The 14,744-nt window shown below is 47.7% G+C and overlaps 3 protein-coding genes and 4 non-coding genes across 8 annotated transcripts; 2 read left to right on the forward strand and 5 right to left on the reverse strand.

Moving 5' to 3' along the window:
- Positions 1-389: 389 nt before the first annotated feature.
- On the reverse strand, positions 390-4,297 carry RPL7A (ribosomal protein L7a). The gene is made up of 8 exons (XM_058853297.1): positions 4,270-4,297; positions 3,597-3,717; positions 3,184-3,333; positions 2,306-2,446; positions 1,890-1,969; positions 1,435-1,565; positions 999-1,068; positions 390-548 (listed from the first exon to the last, which is right to left on the reverse strand). Exons 1-8 carry the CDS (start codon positions 4,270-4,272, stop codon positions 444-446), a joined length of 801 nt encoding a protein of 266 aa, XP_058709280.1. The 5' UTR covers positions 4,273-4,297; the 3' UTR covers positions 390-443.
- Positions 1,640-1,713, reverse strand: LOC131586799 (small nucleolar RNA SNORD36). The gene has a single exon (XR_009279232.1). It is a non-coding gene; the product is annotated as a small nucleolar RNA SNORD36 (small nucleolar RNA).
- On the reverse strand, positions 2,124-2,201 carry LOC131586806 (small nucleolar RNA SNORD36). Its single transcript, XR_009279238.1, has one exon. It is a non-coding gene; the product is annotated as a small nucleolar RNA SNORD36 (small nucleolar RNA).
- LOC131586808 (small nucleolar RNA SNORD24) lies at positions 2,518-2,582 on the reverse strand. Its single transcript, XR_009279240.1, has one exon. It is a non-coding gene; the product is annotated as a small nucleolar RNA SNORD24 (small nucleolar RNA).
- On the reverse strand, positions 3,402-3,474 carry LOC131586807 (small nucleolar RNA SNORD24). Its single transcript, XR_009279239.1, has one exon. It is a non-coding gene; the product is annotated as a small nucleolar RNA SNORD24 (small nucleolar RNA).
- A 37-nt stretch (positions 4,298-4,334) lies between the features above and the next one.
- Positions 4,335-10,379, forward strand: MED22 (mediator complex subunit 22). Of its 2 annotated transcripts, none has more exons than XM_058853300.1 (4): positions 4,335-4,515; positions 4,941-5,021; positions 5,295-5,503; positions 9,042-10,379. In XM_058853300.1, the coding sequence occupies exons 1-4, from the start codon at positions 4,393-4,395 to the stop codon at positions 9,232-9,234; spliced, it is 606 nt and encodes a 201-aa protein (XP_058709283.1). In that variant the 5' UTR covers positions 4,335-4,392; the 3' UTR covers positions 9,235-10,379. The 2 variants fall into 2 exon arrangements, with proteins under 2 accessions (XP_058709283.1, XP_058709282.1); XM_058853299.1 differs by having other exon boundaries at positions 4,338-4,515; positions 9,036-10,379.
- A 715-nt stretch (positions 10,380-11,094) lies between these two features.
- Positions 11,095-13,931, forward strand: SURF6 (surfeit 6). Its single transcript, XM_058853290.1, has 5 exons — positions 11,095-11,152; positions 11,216-11,365; positions 11,760-11,975; positions 12,567-12,658; positions 13,115-13,931. Exons 2-5 carry the CDS (start codon positions 11,272-11,274, stop codon positions 13,781-13,783), a joined length of 1,071 nt encoding a protein of 356 aa, XP_058709273.1. The 5' UTR covers positions 11,095-11,152; positions 11,216-11,271; the 3' UTR covers positions 13,784-13,931.
- Positions 13,932-14,744: the final 813 nt, after the last annotated feature.

A 14,744-nucleotide genomic window follows, 5' to 3' on the forward strand; every position in this document is an offset into this window, starting at 1 on the left:
CTCAGCCTGCCTTCACTGCAAGAGGCACTGCAGGTGTGGAAGGTTGTAATACTGTGTGTAACCCATACTGTATCCCAGTCCCAGGTAAGGAGAAATCAAGAGCTATTTCCAATTTAGATTTGCAAAACCAAGCCAAGCTTAAAACCAGAACTAGCCCAACCAACTTCAAGATCCCAGAACACGTGCAGCTGAGCTGCTGGGTTGTGTGTTCAAGAGAGGAGTTACTGCACAGGACTAGTAATTAAGGGAAGTTATTGCATGTTCAGTAATACCCAGCTCTGTGCAGCTGTTTGTGACCAGCACTATTCTGTCACTGGATGGAAGGTACAGAGTACGGCAATGCAGCTGTGTTACTCCCTGCCTAGAACACTCCCATGAACAGACACCACTGAAACAGCTGGGGTTTATTATGTACAGAAAACACGGTGCAATGCAGTACATCTTCAGCCCAGCTTTGTAGCCAGTTCTTTAGCCTTCGCTTTTTCCAGCTTCGCAATGCGAGCCACTGACTTTGGACCCAGAACGTTCCCGCCCCAGTGACGACGGATCTGCAAGGAAGGGAGAACAGGTTAGAGACCTCATTCCATCTTTTACTGTGCCACTCAATTCTCCACAAGGGGAAGAGCTCCTTCAACTACAAAGTCCTACACATTTCAAGCACTGCACTACATTTTGGAGCAACAAAGATAAAATATTAAATATTAAAATCTTTCCCAATGAGAGGTGCTGGATTCAGCTATCCCATAATTCCTGGATTTAGGATATGGAGTTTTGGTAGCAGAAGCTGTTGCCCTCTCTGCAATCCTTGCCCTAGGGTAGCCATTTACTTCTAACCTGGTGACAGCTGTCACATTTTACCCAATCCTCAGGTAAAGAATCTGGGTACACTGTAAGCAAACCTAGGTGTAACACATCTAAGTATAAACTCATGTCACTATGTCAAATTTCTCTGTTCTGGGAATGTTAAAAGACAAGGCCAGCAGCACAGAGAATCTTACCTCATCGTATCTATCATTGTAGTTGGTCTTGACAGCCTCCACCAGCTTTGCAAGGGCTCCCTTGTCCTCCCTGTTGATGACAATTTTAGTTCCTTTAGAGCCTTGATTTAACATTTTCCGTAATTATATTGCCATAGAATTTGAGAGGTTCTAGTGACAACCCAATTTTTCAGGTTAAGCAAAAACATCACTTGCAAAGCCTTAACAATCAGGATCTGCACTGCTCAGATTTTGGAATAACAGCCCATTTTGTAAACCAAACTGATCTGCACCTTTAGGATTTGATAGAGACATTTTTATTAGACCCTACAGAGGTGAAATTTTAATTTTACTACTTCAGAGAGACCCAAGTTTGCTACCCACCTCCCCTAGAGCCTGTGCTTAGGGCAGTTCGCTTTCTCCATGAGACAGTCAAGTGAGCTCTCAGAACACTTACGGGTTAACCTGGGTGAAGGCCACAGAGGTGCAAGTCTTCCTGTGGACCAGCCTGCCCAGCCTGGCTTTGCCCTTGATGATGCAGTAGGGAACCCCCATCTTGCGGCACAGGGCTGGCAGGAAAACCACCAGCTGCAAGGGAAGAGAGTGCTGAGTAACTGAGGGTAAATACCCATTTGTGCTGGGTGTCAGCCTGGGCTGTGGCAATTGCTCAGTGTTAAAAAGCTCGTTTTGCTCTTCACTGCTGGTTCAGGTGAAGAAATTCAAAACATCATTGCAAAGGGCCCAGCCTCACTGTCCCACCAGGACAACTACAAACACGCACAAGCATCCCAGTTCTGGTAAATGTGTGGGTTTTTTGTGCATTCTCTCTCATACAATTTGTCCCAAAATCCATTTTTGCCTTCAAAGCACTTCTGACCCTACCCTAAGTTACACAGGTCGCCTGTAACATACCTCAATGGGGTCTACATCGTGGGCAATAACGACAAGCTGAGCTTTCTTGTTCTCCACCAGAGTTGTGACAGTATTAATACCTGAAAAACAAATTCTAGATAAGCTTTGATTCCTCTCAGTCCATTTTCAGAGTTTTCTTGCAAGCCAACTCTGATTCCATAGCACAACATCACTATGGAAGTTACAAAAACTTTTCACATCAATGGCACAAAGACATTTAATGGACAATTTGCTAAAGCTCAGGGTTAAAAAGCTCGTCTATTTTGTTCTTCACTTTGAGCTCAGGTGAAGAAATTCATAACATCACTGCCATAGCTTGTCCAAGGCTGTCTAACTGACAAACCAACTCTTCCATCAGTTTTCTCTCCCACAAAGTGCCAGGCTTCCATATTCCATCAGCTCAGATACAAAGTTACCTGCTCGGAGGACCGGTGGCCGCTTGGTTGGAGCATCTCCCTTCCCTGCAGCTTTCTGCTCAGCACGAGCCAGTAGCCTCTGTTTCTTCTCTTGTTTATTTTCAGGCCTGTATTTGTGTGCCAGCTTCAGAAGCTGTGTGGCTGGAAGAGAATAGCTAATAGTTACTTGCATGACCTGAAAATCTAAGCATAATTTTTTAAAAACACTGCAGTGCATCAGCGATCTTGGTGGCTGTCATCACTTTTTTTTCAGAGCAAAAAGGGATCATCATCTGCACAGTCCAAGAGCACCCTGAGAGCCTCTGTTTGAAAGTGCCTCTGATGACACTGAGAGTTCCTTGACTGTCTGGATGAGGAAATGCCTGTGGACACCCCCCACAGCAATTATGGTTAGAGGTGGTGCACTGGCTCTTTTAAACCAAGGAGCATCAATAAGGAGGAAATTATTCTACACAGGTCCAAAGTCTTTTACATAGACTCATTCACAGAAGACCCTTAAAATCCCTTCTTCCTTCAGTGCCAGTTTTCCCCCAAAGCCTGCTCTCCCACAGATGTCTCAAGCAATCTGTTTACACCATCCTGGGTAGTTCTACATCAAGCTGGAAGAATGGAATCACAGTTAAGATTTAATGCAGGGCTTGGGTCAGTAAATAGAGCTTTGATATTTTCTGAATCCCTTTCCAGGGGGACAGTAGCAATCCAAGATTTAAGCCAGCAAATTGATTTTGACCCCAGTCGCTATTAAAGCCTCCCTAAAACATTTCCACAGACACACCCCACCTTAGCTTTGTTAAGGCTAATTTTGGTTTCTTTCCCCTTTTTTGAGGCACATCCATTTACAACCCAAGCCAAAAGAACTTTGTGGGGCACATCCTCACCTGTCTGGCGGTCCAGGGCCTGGGTGAACTGGTTGATGGCAGGAGGCACCTTTAGGCGTTTGTAGAGGATGGACCTCTGGCGCTGCAGCCGAATGTAGCGTGGCCATTTCACAAACCGGGTGAGGTCACGCTTGGGCTGGATATCCTGTCCTAAAAATACACAGCCTTTAGCTCAGGGCTGCCCCAAATCCAGAGCAGCAGCACAAGAATGGTACAGAAGCATCAGTGATCTTGGTGGTAATGTGTCAGCACGACCACTCAGATAGCAAATATTCTTTCACATCATCTGCATCTTGCACAAGAACAACACTGCACAAAGTCTGGAGTGATTTTTAATGTTTAGATCTTTGACATCTGTTCATTGAACAAGAAAAAAACATGAGAGCAGCTATCCCAAACATCCACTTACTCACCAATGCCAAAATTCTTGGGCCTCTTCTCAAAGAGGGGATTAACAACCTTCTTGGCCTCCTGCTTCTTGACTACAGCAGGGGCCGGTGCCACCTTCTTGCCCTTGGCCTTCTTTCCTTTCGGCTGCAAGCAAGAAACACACTCTGTTTTCTTTTTCCTCCACAACTTGCATGCTTAGGAAAATTACCAGCCGACCCTGGAAATGCATTTATTTTCCCAGGCATTTCACCAGCATGGCGGATTTCCATGCTCACCCTGCTCTCCCAGAGAAGAAAAAACCTCTTCGTTTTACGTTTACAAGATTTATAAACCATCCCAAGAGGGTAAGGGATTAAAGCGAGCGTGATGATCGCTTCTCCCGGCCTGGCGCTCTCCGACAGCAGCGGAGATGCCCCCACGGCGCATTACAGACCGCGGGAGCCGACCTACCCCGGGAACGCCCCGCGGCCTGCCCGGGCCGGCAGCAGCCGCAGCTTCCCGGCCCGGGAGGGCAGGCCCATACGCGGCCTTCCCCACCACCGCGAATCGGGCACGAAACACCGCTCCACCGCCTCCCCCGGCAGCCGAGCACCCTCGCGGCGCTGCCGCGGCCCACCGGCAGCAGCAGATGACGGCGGGCTGCCCCAGATGGCGGCGGATGGCCGCAGCCCCCCCCGCGCCGCCGCCATCACTCACCATCTTGGGCGGTGGAAGAGAAAGGAGGGGCGGTGCATGCCGGGAGATATCTACGGCGCGCGAGATCTCGCGAGAGCGCGGGAGGGCGGGGCCCGGTCCGGGCCCGGGCGAGGAGGCGCGGCCATGGCGCAGCCCCGGGTGCTGCCCCAGAGCAAGGAGACCCTGCTGCAGTCCTACAACAAACGCCTCAAGGACGATGTCAAGTCCATCATGGACAACTTCACCGAGATCATCAAGACGGCCAAGGTGGGCCTGAGCGGGCCGGCTGCTAAGCGGAGAAGGGCGGGGGCACGCGAAGGAGAAGGGACTGTGAGGGGAGAGCAAAGGCCGTGAGCAGAGAGGGGAGGACCTTTCGTAGAATCCCGAGTGTTAAAGGCTTTAAAGGGACCTTAAAGATCATCTCCTTCTGCCCCGTGCCGTGGGCAGGGACACCTTCCACCAGAGCAGCTTGCTCCCAGCCCCATCCAACCTGGCCTTGAACACTATGCGAATTGAACTGTAATTCACATACAGATGTGAATTTCACATATATAATGTGTGATCTCATTTCACACATACAGGAAATTCACACACATGCACATAGATATTCCATGTATTATATCTTGTAACATAGTCATTCTCTGTTTGGATTTTAAATGTGCAGAGGTGGATTTGTGTATTTTTTTCTTTAGATCGAGGATGAAACTCAAGTCTCTCGAGCAACCCAGGGTGAACAAGATAACTACGAGATGCATGTCAGAGCTGCAAATATTGTGAGTAGCATTGAACTGCTCAGCCCTATGGGCAGCACGTCCTGCAGGGGCTGCTGGGTTCATTTTTGGGTCTTTGTAACACTCCCAAGGACTGCTGCCAGGAAATTCACTTCATGTTTGGGGTGGCTGGGGAAGGCTGGGTCAGGATTCTGTCAGAATCCTCACATATTATGGGAGTTTTTATCCAAAGTTTGGGCTGAAGGAGAAGCTTAAAAGATCTTGGAACTGGAGCAAAGCCCAGTTCTGATGTGTGATTTTTCCCGCTGCTGCAAGGTCCGAGCTGGTGAGTCCCTGATGAAGCTTGTGTCTGACCTGAAGCAGTTCTTGATCCTCAATGATTTCCCCTCTGTGAATGAGGCCATCAACCAGCGCAACCAGCAGCTGAGGAGTCTGCAGGAGGAGTGTGACAAAAAGCTGATTGCACTGCGGGATGAGATCTCCATTGACCTGTACGAGCTAGAAGAAGAATATTACTCTTCCAGGTACAAATAGGGCAGTGGACTCTGCCTTACAACTCCAGTCATTTTTGGGGTAGTTAGTCCAGACCATCAAGTAGCCCTTAGAGTATAGCTGTTGAGAATGTTCCCAAAAATTTCCAGTTCTACTTTTAATTAGGTCAAACTCTTTTTCTGCAACTAAAGCAACTGCCTTTTCCTTGTGGAAACCCTCCAGGGTATAAGTGTCCTGGTGAAGGAGGTGTTCACAGCATCCCAAGTTTGGTAGGTAATTTCCTTAGACTTCTGTTGTAATCGTTAGAAAATAAGATTAATTTCCTTGGGGGAAATCCCTCTGAAGGAGCCTCTGGCTCTCTCCCTACAGAGACCAGCTTGCTGAGCTGGGTCCTGATGTCACCTCACCTTCGTGGTGAGTCCTTTCACAAGTGACCTGGTCACACACTGTGCCTTTTCCTTCCCAGTCCACTGCCCCCAGCTGCCTCCAGTCCTTCTGGGGTCAGTATTTGCAAGGAGCAAAAGGACTTGCTCAGTTTCATTGAATTATGAAGTATTGTGATAGGATTTTCTAAGGAATGACTTATTACTGATTTGTTTATGGGATTTTTAATATTTTTAAAAGCCTTTTATTTAGCAAACAGACTTTAGAGAATTCAGACACTTTATTTTTTATTTTTTTTTGTCATGCACTCCAGCACTTCTAGTTAATGATGCAGTAAATGAAAGCAGAAGAAAACAAATATAAACCTGGTTATTTTGGCTGCACTTTCCAAGCTAAGTGAAGTCAGTGCAATAATTCTAGGACATCTAAACAAACACTTAACTTTTAAAAATCTTACTTAAAACTTTACTGACCAGGTTTTTCTGTGTTTGCCTTTTCCTTTTTTCTAAGAATGCTGAATGCCTGTAACCCCAGCTAAATCAACAAATTGCTCAATATCTTTGAAAGCAAGGCCATTGTTTATGAGTAATATATGTATTTTAAGAGTAAAAAGATAATAATATGACACAGCTTAGGAGTAAAAGTTCAGAGTTATTTTTCAAACTTCATTCAGTTTTTTGAGGAGGTTGTGATGATCACAAACACAAGCACCTGAGCAGGTGCTGATATGTCCATGAGATAGCAGTGAGCTTATCCAAAGGGATGTGGTGTGGGATGAGAGTGCCCCACATGTGCCAGGTGTGCTTCCCTCACCCTGTCCCCAGACTGCCACCACTGTGTGCTGGTCGCTCTCACTTCTGGCCTGTGGGGTTCTGTCCATGCTGGCATGGTCTGTTCACCTGCTTGGCCCCAGGTGCCCCATAAAGCAACCCTTGCTGGCAGAACTAACATGAAAGCACAAATGTTAGTGTACATCAGATGGATTTGCCTTCCTGCTCTTTCTTGCGGGTCATGAGGTGAGGAAACCTGGCAACTCTGCAGAGCTGTGATCTGACACTTTGTTATCACGTAGTACTTGGTCCTTTGCTTTTAGCACTTCCTCCCTTCCTGTGCTCTTTCCTGTCTTTTTCTGCACCAAAGAAATGGTGTCTGTGTAAATACAGAAACAGTGATTTATTCAAAGTCCTTTTATAATTAGAATACTACAATATTTTTAATGAAATCTTATTGTCTAATGTGGGGGAAAGGCTTTCTGTTATGTCACAGCCATGTCTCAGTGGCTGTCAACACAACAGCCTATTTGCCCCCAAAGAGGAGCTCCTTGTTGTCCTGGGAATGCCTCTTCAGTTGTAGGGTCAAGTGTTCACCAGGCTTTTTATGTGCACATGGGGCTTTTGATGAGACCCAAAAGCAGGTCCTTGAAACTAAACCTGAGACGATTGTCCTGAAGGAATCTTTGCTTTCCTGCCCTGTGATCTAGATTTCTAGAGCTGTCCCTCTGCACTCAGACTGGCTGGGTGCCTCGGGAGTGGTGAAATCCCTTCCATGCCCTGAGGAGCTGTCCCAGGACAGAGCAGCAGGCTGGCCAGTGCTCCTGGGCTGTGCAGAGCTGCTCCCTGACCCTGACTTTTGAGGAGTGTTAGCTGAGAGGTGGAGCTTAGAGTCTGGAACTGTTCTAACTGGGGCAGCAGGAGAAGAAGTCATGCTTCTGACACAGATGAAATGTGGTTAGCAGTTCCCCTGCCATGATGTGTGGATGCTGTGGTCAGGTTCTCCTGGGAAATGGTGGCCTGAGGACTATGACAGAGCAGGAATTGTATTTCAGTATTGTATTTCTGTCCTGATGGTCTTTGTTAACTGAACCCAGCTCCACTGTGTTAGGGGGTGATCTTCCAAGGGATTGTACAGAAGCCCCAGGTATAAAACCTGTATCCACTGCCCTCTCACTTCTCCTGCAAAGCCAGCTGGGTGATGCTGCCAGAGCTCAGCTTGCACCTAGTGCTTTGTGTGCTTGTTCCCCAAGTGATAACTGCAAGTCTAGCTTGCCTTCTCTCATCCTAACCTCCAGACCTGCATTTGTGTTCCATTCCTCCTTCCTCTGAGATCACAGGAGCTGTCTTGAGTGTGGGGTTAAATCTCACATGTTTCATGTTTGTGCAATATGAACTGTCTCATATTTCTATACTTAAAAAATATTTCCCTAAGCATCAGTCCATACATTACAAATATAAATAAAGCTGCAACAACAAAATCACTTGACCCATTGGGTTTTGTTTTCCTCTGAATGCAAGCTACTTTCTGCTTCAGCACTCACTTTGTCTTGGGTGTCTCTTGTGTGTGCAGCTCCTTCGTCTCTTTGGGATTTGTGTTGGTTTTGTTCCAGTTCTTTCTGTGTTTTTTTTAGTTTTGGCCCTTCCACATTATGTTTTCCTGAGACTATGGGCAAGAATTAGCCAGTTGTTTAAAACCTTATTTTTCCCACTCTGCTGGTTCATCCAGTGTTGGAATCCAGACAGCTGCTTTTAGAAGCACTGTTAGCTCAGGCTCTTGGGAAAAGGCAGGAGCTGTCAGTACTTTCTAATCAAACTGGGAAGCTTCAGTGGAAGACCCAAACCTGTGGGTCAAAAAAAACTTTTTTGAAAGGACAGGGGTGTAAGTAGGGTTCTTCTTTATTGTGACATGGACAGACCCCAAAACAATTGTGGTAGTTTTTTTGCTGAAGTAAAATTTAGAGCAGGATTTCTATTTTTTCCTCACAAAAGTTGCAGTCTAATTCCAAGTAAAATAATTGTGGGTAAGGTCCATGTCTCACTCATCAGTAGCAGAGCTCATATATTTGAGGGTGCCAGGACTTCAGCTCAAAGCTTTTCAGAGACTTGGAGTGTCTGGATAAGAACTGAGCCTGTTTCATTTTGTAGCCACAGTTCTGTCTCTGAAATTGCCCCAATCCTCACCACACCCAAGAGGTTTTAGGACCAGCCCTTAAGGGGGGAGTGTCTTAGGGAAGGCCAATATCACACGACTTAAAATGATTGCATGAACACAGACCTTACATCCAGCATTTTTTTTGCCATTTTCTTAATGCTTTGCTTCTGTCTTGCTCCCTCCACCCTTTCTATCCCTCCCCTCCTCTGTCACCACACCTGCTTTCTCCTCACTGGGGTTGTTTGTTCTGGAAAGCTACAGTCTGTGTGACAGCAATGATCTCCCACTCTGCGAAGCCTACTGGAGACAAGACTTTGCCACGCTGTCCCCCGAGAGCCTGTCGATGTCTCTGGCAGCTGCCACAGCAGAGCAGAGCGTCGCCACCTCGCAGAGTTCCACCCCATCGCACCCGCATGTGAACGGGCACGGGGCGGGCCCCGCCGAGCATTCCTGAAGAGGATGAAGAGGATCCTCTGCTGCCGGCACGGCTCAGCCAGGGATGGCCCTGCCACGGCACCGCACTGCTGCAAGTCTTCCTCCTGCTGTGCTCAGCAAGCTGCTCCTGCTGTTGGGAGCTGTGCTGGCAGCGTCCTGCTCCCTGCATGGCTGCCCTGCTCCCTCCACACCAGGACATGAGTGTTCTTGTCCCTTAAGAGATAGACATGTGTAGACACAAAGTGAATCTCGTTATAACAAATTAGAGTCAGATTTGCTTTAATGTGATAGTTACGTGTAGAGTTCATTAGAAGTCCAGTTTGTTTCCGTATGAGTGTTGGGAGTTGAATTTCTTTGGGATAAACTTGAGCCAAATGTGGGGACAGTGAGCGTGTTGGGGTTTTTACTCTGCTTCCCAAAGTTACTGACATTCTGGTCGCTTTAAAGCTCTCTCAGGATGGCATCTGACAACCTCTGGTCTACTGTAAAGAGTCTTATAGTATTTTTACACAACAGTCTTCACTGTCAAAATGCTTTACAAACTTGAACTCTTGATTTGGAAGGAGGATCCTAGGAGACCCTTATGAAAGAGCAGTGTTTCCCCCTTGGAAGAGGGACAGGGATCAGACTGAGGGATCAGTGACACCACTTGCTCAAAGCCACAAAGAGAAGCAGTGTCATGCTTTAGTCAGTTGATTCCTTCCTCAGTGTTTACACAGAAATTCCTGTTAGTATAGTCTGAGCTAACATGGAGCCACTGATTATGCTGGCTTTTAATTTTGTTTAATGAAAAAAATCTTGAGAGCAGTGAGGGATACTCAGTTACTCTCAGTTTCCTTCCAAGGAAACACATTTGGTGCTTGGTCTGCAGCTGTTCAGCAGCTCAGCACATCTTCTGTCCTTTCCTTTTGTGGTGGCTGTGCCTTGGCTCGAGCTGTGCAGCTGAAAGGGAGATGCCACTGAACTGAACACTGTTACCACAGCTCGGTGTCACCAGAGCCACCAGTACATTCCAACAACAGGGCTGAGCTTCCCCATCTTTCTGCTGTAATGTCTCATTTCCTAGGATGTGAATTTTGCTATTATCTTTTGATTTCTTTTTCTTCCATTCCATTTATTTTTGTAACTAGGTGATTTAATAAAACTGGTTTGTATAATTTGTAAGGTGTGTGTTTTCAGCCACGAGGCTCTGTGAAAGTGTCACAATTACAAGCGTGCACATTCGAGGAGGGGATGAAGGCTGTGAAGAAAACCCTGCTCCCCGCAGCTGTTCCCGTACAGGGGCTGCAGAAACCATCACCAAACTCGCCCGTGCTCTGTGCAGGGGGGAGCTCGGTTTTATCCTCCAGCAAACGGAGGTTTGGCAAAGAAAGGTTTGGGACCTGCGGCGGAGGCGAACGAGGGCTGCCTGCGGGGAGGTGTCTGGAAGAAGGGGAGGTCGCAGCCCCCCAGGAGAGCCCCGAGCATCCTCGGTGTGACTCTGACCGTGCCGAGCTCCGGCGGGGGCGGCTCCGGGCTCCGCGCCGCCGTCACTTCCCGGGCGGTGCCCTGCATCCATCACTTCCTGCCGGGGGCTCCACGAGCAGGGACTGAGCCTCCGGGACCCGGGACTGAGCATCTGAGACCCGGGACTGAGCATCTGAGACCCGGGACTGAGCCTCCGAGACCCGGGACTGAGCCTCCGAGACCCGGGACTGCTCCTCCGGGACCCGGGACTGAGCCTCCGAGACCCGGGACTGAGCATCTGAGACCCGGGACTGAGCCTCCGAGACCCGGGGCTGAGCCTCTGAGACCCGGGGCTGCTCCTCCGAGACCCGGGACTGCTCCTCCGGGACCCGGGACTGAGCCTCCGAGACCCAGGACTGAGCATCTGAGACCCGGGACTGAGCCTCCGGGACCCGGGACTGAGCCTCCGAGACCCGGGACTGAGCCTCCGAGACCCGGGGCTGCTCCTCCCGGACCCGGGGCTGCTCCTCTCGGACCCGGGGCTGCTCCTCCCGGACCCGGGGCTGCTCCTCTCGGACCCGGGGCTGCTCCTCCCGGACCCGCGGTGGCAATGGCCAGCCTGGCCGATCAGGACTCCTACCTGCAGGGTTTGGCCAGGAGGGCCGGCGTGCAGCACGCCCCGGAGTCGCGGAAGAGGAAATTTGGTACTGGAGCTGTAACGCTTGGGTTCTGTCCTCTCCGGCCGATTTGTGGGAGGCTGGGTACGACAGCCGAGCCCCCATGGGGTGCTTGGCTCGGGATTGTGCTGGTTTATAAGAAAAGAGCAATCTGCTGAAACACGGAGCTCCCGAACACGTTGTACTGGGAGCCGTGGAAATCAATGGTTTCCATTCGCTGTGGTGATGGATGTGGAGAGCTAGGGTTTTATGGAAGTTTGCGAGAATGTTTGGTCTATTTAAATAAATTCTAAAATGTGTAATTTTTGAATATTAAGATATTCCATTGCCATGCTGGAACTTTAGTGTTCAGTAATAACTGAGTGTTATGAGGGGGAATGTAGCATTGTCCTCTTTCATCTAATTTATTTTTGCCTCCTAGTGTCTAAGCCAGGCCAGCCTGATAATGCTGGCAGACAGGTCAAGAAACTGAAGAAAAAGAAGCCCAGGAAGCAAACTGAGAAGAAGAATGCTCCTTCAGCCAAACAGGCGGTTTCTAACACCAGTAAACCCACTCCAGGACAGAAAGCAGCCCCTCAAGCCAGCAAATCATCTCCACAGGGTGGTACACAGAACACAAAGGAGAGTTTGGCTGCAGGTAAGAATTCCAGCTTTGCTGTGGTCTGAGTAAAGTGACCTGGGCTGAACTGTCTGTTTTTCACTTGCTTCACACAAGTCTAGTTTGGAAAGCCTGAATTGAGAAGATCTTTGCTAATTTGCTTATGCCCCAGAAGCTTTTGCCTATAGACAGGGATTTGGGCCATCACCACTGGGTGGCTCTCTGGAAACGCTGTTTAACTGAACTGCAGAGGTTTTGTGCATGTGAGTAACTTCGGGAATTACCTGTGGATGCAATCCCTGTCCTACCAGCTCAGTTTTCCTTTATGACTATGAAAAGTCAGATCTCAGAGAAAAGATGTCCTGAGCCTCTCTGTTTCACAAGCTTGGTACTTGTCTTTGGCTTGCCAGGCAGCCCCAGGGCATGCCAGGCCACTGCTGGCAGTATTGAATGACAAAAGGGGAAATTCTAAAGAAACCAATGAAACAGAAACTCTGGGTTTGTTTGGTTTTTCCATTCCATTCACAGGATCTAAAGAGTTCCCAGAGCTTTTCCCATAGCCAGAGAAAGTGCTACTGTTTAGCTGGTGATGCTTTTTAAGTATTTTTATTTTCTCCCTCTTGTTTTCAGGAAGTAAAAGTGAACTGAGTTCCCCTTCTGTTTCTGCAATCAGTCTGTTGCGTCAGAGACTCCATGAGAAGATTAAAAAGGCTTCTGGACAGGTATGGGGACTCTGAATGTGTCTCCATATGTGTATTTATACACTTGAAGTTCTCCCCAGCCTCCCAGGGCATGTGGGGACAGGATCTCACAGGCTCAGGGTTTGAGCTGATTCCATTTCATAAGGAGCTGCCTGTAGGTATTGCCAGGTGACCTGGTGTTCTATGGAAAAACCTGTGAGAAAAGATGGGGTCAGCTTCAAAGAGAACATGCCTTTGGTGATTTTTAGGAAAAAGCCAAATAGTGAGAGCCTGAAAGGGAGCAGCTCCAGGCTGTTGAGGGAATGCAAAGGCTTTGAAATGTTCTTGTGTTTAGTGTCTCTAACAGCTGAGTCACAGCTTCACGTCACAGGTGGTGCATCTTAGGAAGAATTTAAAATCAGGAACTTGAGGAGAGCCCACTTCTAATTCTGCTTGAACTCTTTAAGGCTTCTCATTCATGTCCATCCTTCTCCTTAGGATAATGCCAAAGAGTTAACCCCTGCAGTCCTGGAGAAGAGGCAGCGAAGGAAGTATGAGAGAGAGAGAAAGAAACGCCGGCGAAAAGAGTTGAAGATGAAGGCAAAAATGGAGAAGAAAGAAACTGAGGAGGTGCCAGCAGAGCCAGAAAAGAAAAAGGAGAGCAAAGCTGAGATTGTCTTCAACAGGGTTGAAGTTCATGAAGAGAATGAGCTGAACAAGATCCAGAAGAAGAAAGAGAAGAGGAAAGCGGTGAAAGGCAATATCACTCCTATGACAGGCAAGAACTACAAGCAGCTGCTGAGCAGGCTGGAGACCAGGAAGAATAAACTGGAGGAGCTCAAGGAGAAGGATGAGAAGAAAGCTCAGGAGCTGGAGACCAAGATAAAATGGACAAATGCTCTCTATAAGGCAGAAGGGGTGAAGATCCGTGACGATGAGGAGCGTCTGAAGGAGGCCCTGAAGCGCAAGGAGAAGCGGAAAGCCCAGCGCAAGAGGCAGTGGGAGGAACGGACTGTGAGGGTGGTGGAAAAGATGCAGCAGCGGCAGGATAAGCGCCAGAAGAACATCCAGAAGAAGAAGAAGGAGAGGATAGAGAAGAAGAAAGCCAAGGCTCGGAAGAAGGGCCGAGTTCTGCCAGAGGACTTGAAAAAAGCTGGGTTAAAGTGAGAGTGAGGCAGATCTGGCACTGGGGTTCCAGGGTGGGGTGTCTGTGTTACTGTTCCAGGCTGTGGGGCAGGCACTGACACAGCTTCCCAGCCTCATCATACTGAAAAAACAGTTGTATGTTTATTAATAAAGTTTTCTATCCTAAAGACACACCTTCTGGCTGATTTCTAATAGGAATTATTATTTTTCTAAAGGGGATATGTCACTTGCTGTCAACTCCTCTGATGGGCAGCACAGTGTCTTCTTTGCATCCCCTGGGAATGGGGAAGAGGAAAAAAAAGGCAAAAAGACCAAACATGGGATTCATCTCAACACAAAGATACTGCAGGTATTGTAAAACCTTTGTTTAATATGAACTTGGATGGTACCATTGGAAAGGTGAGCGCATCTTGCATACATTTATCTTCCCCACTACAAGAAAACTGGAAATAATTTTCAATTTTAGGCAGTGCTGTTCATTTATCTTATAAGTTAGGTTTTATCAGCATTAAGTCAATATAGACATAAACACACACATGTACATGTGCATGGATTTAGTGTGGAGCTAACTGATCTTTGTGGATTATCCATAGGACACACTGACTGATCTTGATGGTAGAAGGATTGGCTCCAAGTCTATCTTTGGCAATAAAAAACTAGGCAAAAAAAAAATTCTGGCAACCACAGGTGCCTGCAAGGGTTTCTTCTTTGTACAGTTCATCAGTGCAAAATTGGATTTGGTCATTACCAATTTTGTCCTTTATTGTTGTTTATACAGAAATACAAATGTAAACTTGAGCAGCTGTTTGTTCAGCTCAGGAGGGAAAGTACAGCTTGGCTGCTGGGGAAGATCAGTGGGAACAATCTATCCAGAAAATAAAGCAACTCAGCCCCTGAGATCAGTCAAACCTTGCAGATGCCCTCCTGATCTTGGTTGGTGTGTACTGATAGTTTCTACTGAGCTCAAAGATGTTAAAAACTG

Source organism: Poecile atricapillus, chromosome 20, assembly GCF_030490865.1.
Source record: "Poecile atricapillus isolate bPoeAtr1 chromosome 20, bPoeAtr1.hap1, whole genome shotgun sequence".
In the NCBI taxonomy this organism is placed as follows: Eukaryota; Metazoa; Chordata; class Aves; order Passeriformes; family Paridae; genus Poecile; species Poecile atricapillus.

Excerpts from the sequence above, each read along its gene's own strand:
- RPL7A (XM_058853297.1), bottom strand. Across the intron at positions 1,069-1,434 it reads GCCTTCACCCAGGTTAACCC|GGAGGACAAGGGAGCCCTTG; the intron begins GTAAGTGTTCTG and ends TGTCATCAACAG. Across the intron at positions 549-998 it reads ACAATGATAGATACGATGAG|ATCCGTCGTCACTGGGGCGG; the intron begins GTAAGATTCTCT and ends CCTTCCTTGCAG.
- MED22 (XM_058853299.1), top strand. The coding sequence starts at position 4,393 with ATGGCGCAGCCCCGGGTGCTGCCCCAGAGCAAGGAGACCCTGCTGCAG. Across the intron at positions 5,022-5,294 it reads ATGTCAGAGCTGCAAATATT|GTCCGAGCTGGTGAGTCCCT; the intron begins GTGAGTAGCATT and ends CGCTGCTGCAAG. Across the intron at positions 5,504-9,035 it reads GAAGAATATTACTCTTCCAG|CTACAGTCTGTGTGACAGCA; the intron begins GTACAAATAGGG and ends TGTTCTGGAAAG.
- SURF6 (XM_058853290.1), top strand. The coding sequence starts at position 11,272 with ATGGCCAGCCTGGCCGATCAGGACTCCTACCTGCAGGGTTTGGCCAGG. Across the intron at positions 11,976-12,566 it reads AAAGGAGAGTTTGGCTGCAG|GAAGTAAAAGTGAACTGAGT; the intron begins GTAAGAATTCCA and ends TCTTGTTTTCAG. Across the intron at positions 12,659-13,114 it reads TTAAAAAGGCTTCTGGACAG|GATAATGCCAAAGAGTTAAC; the intron begins GTATGGGGACTC and ends CCTTCTCCTTAG.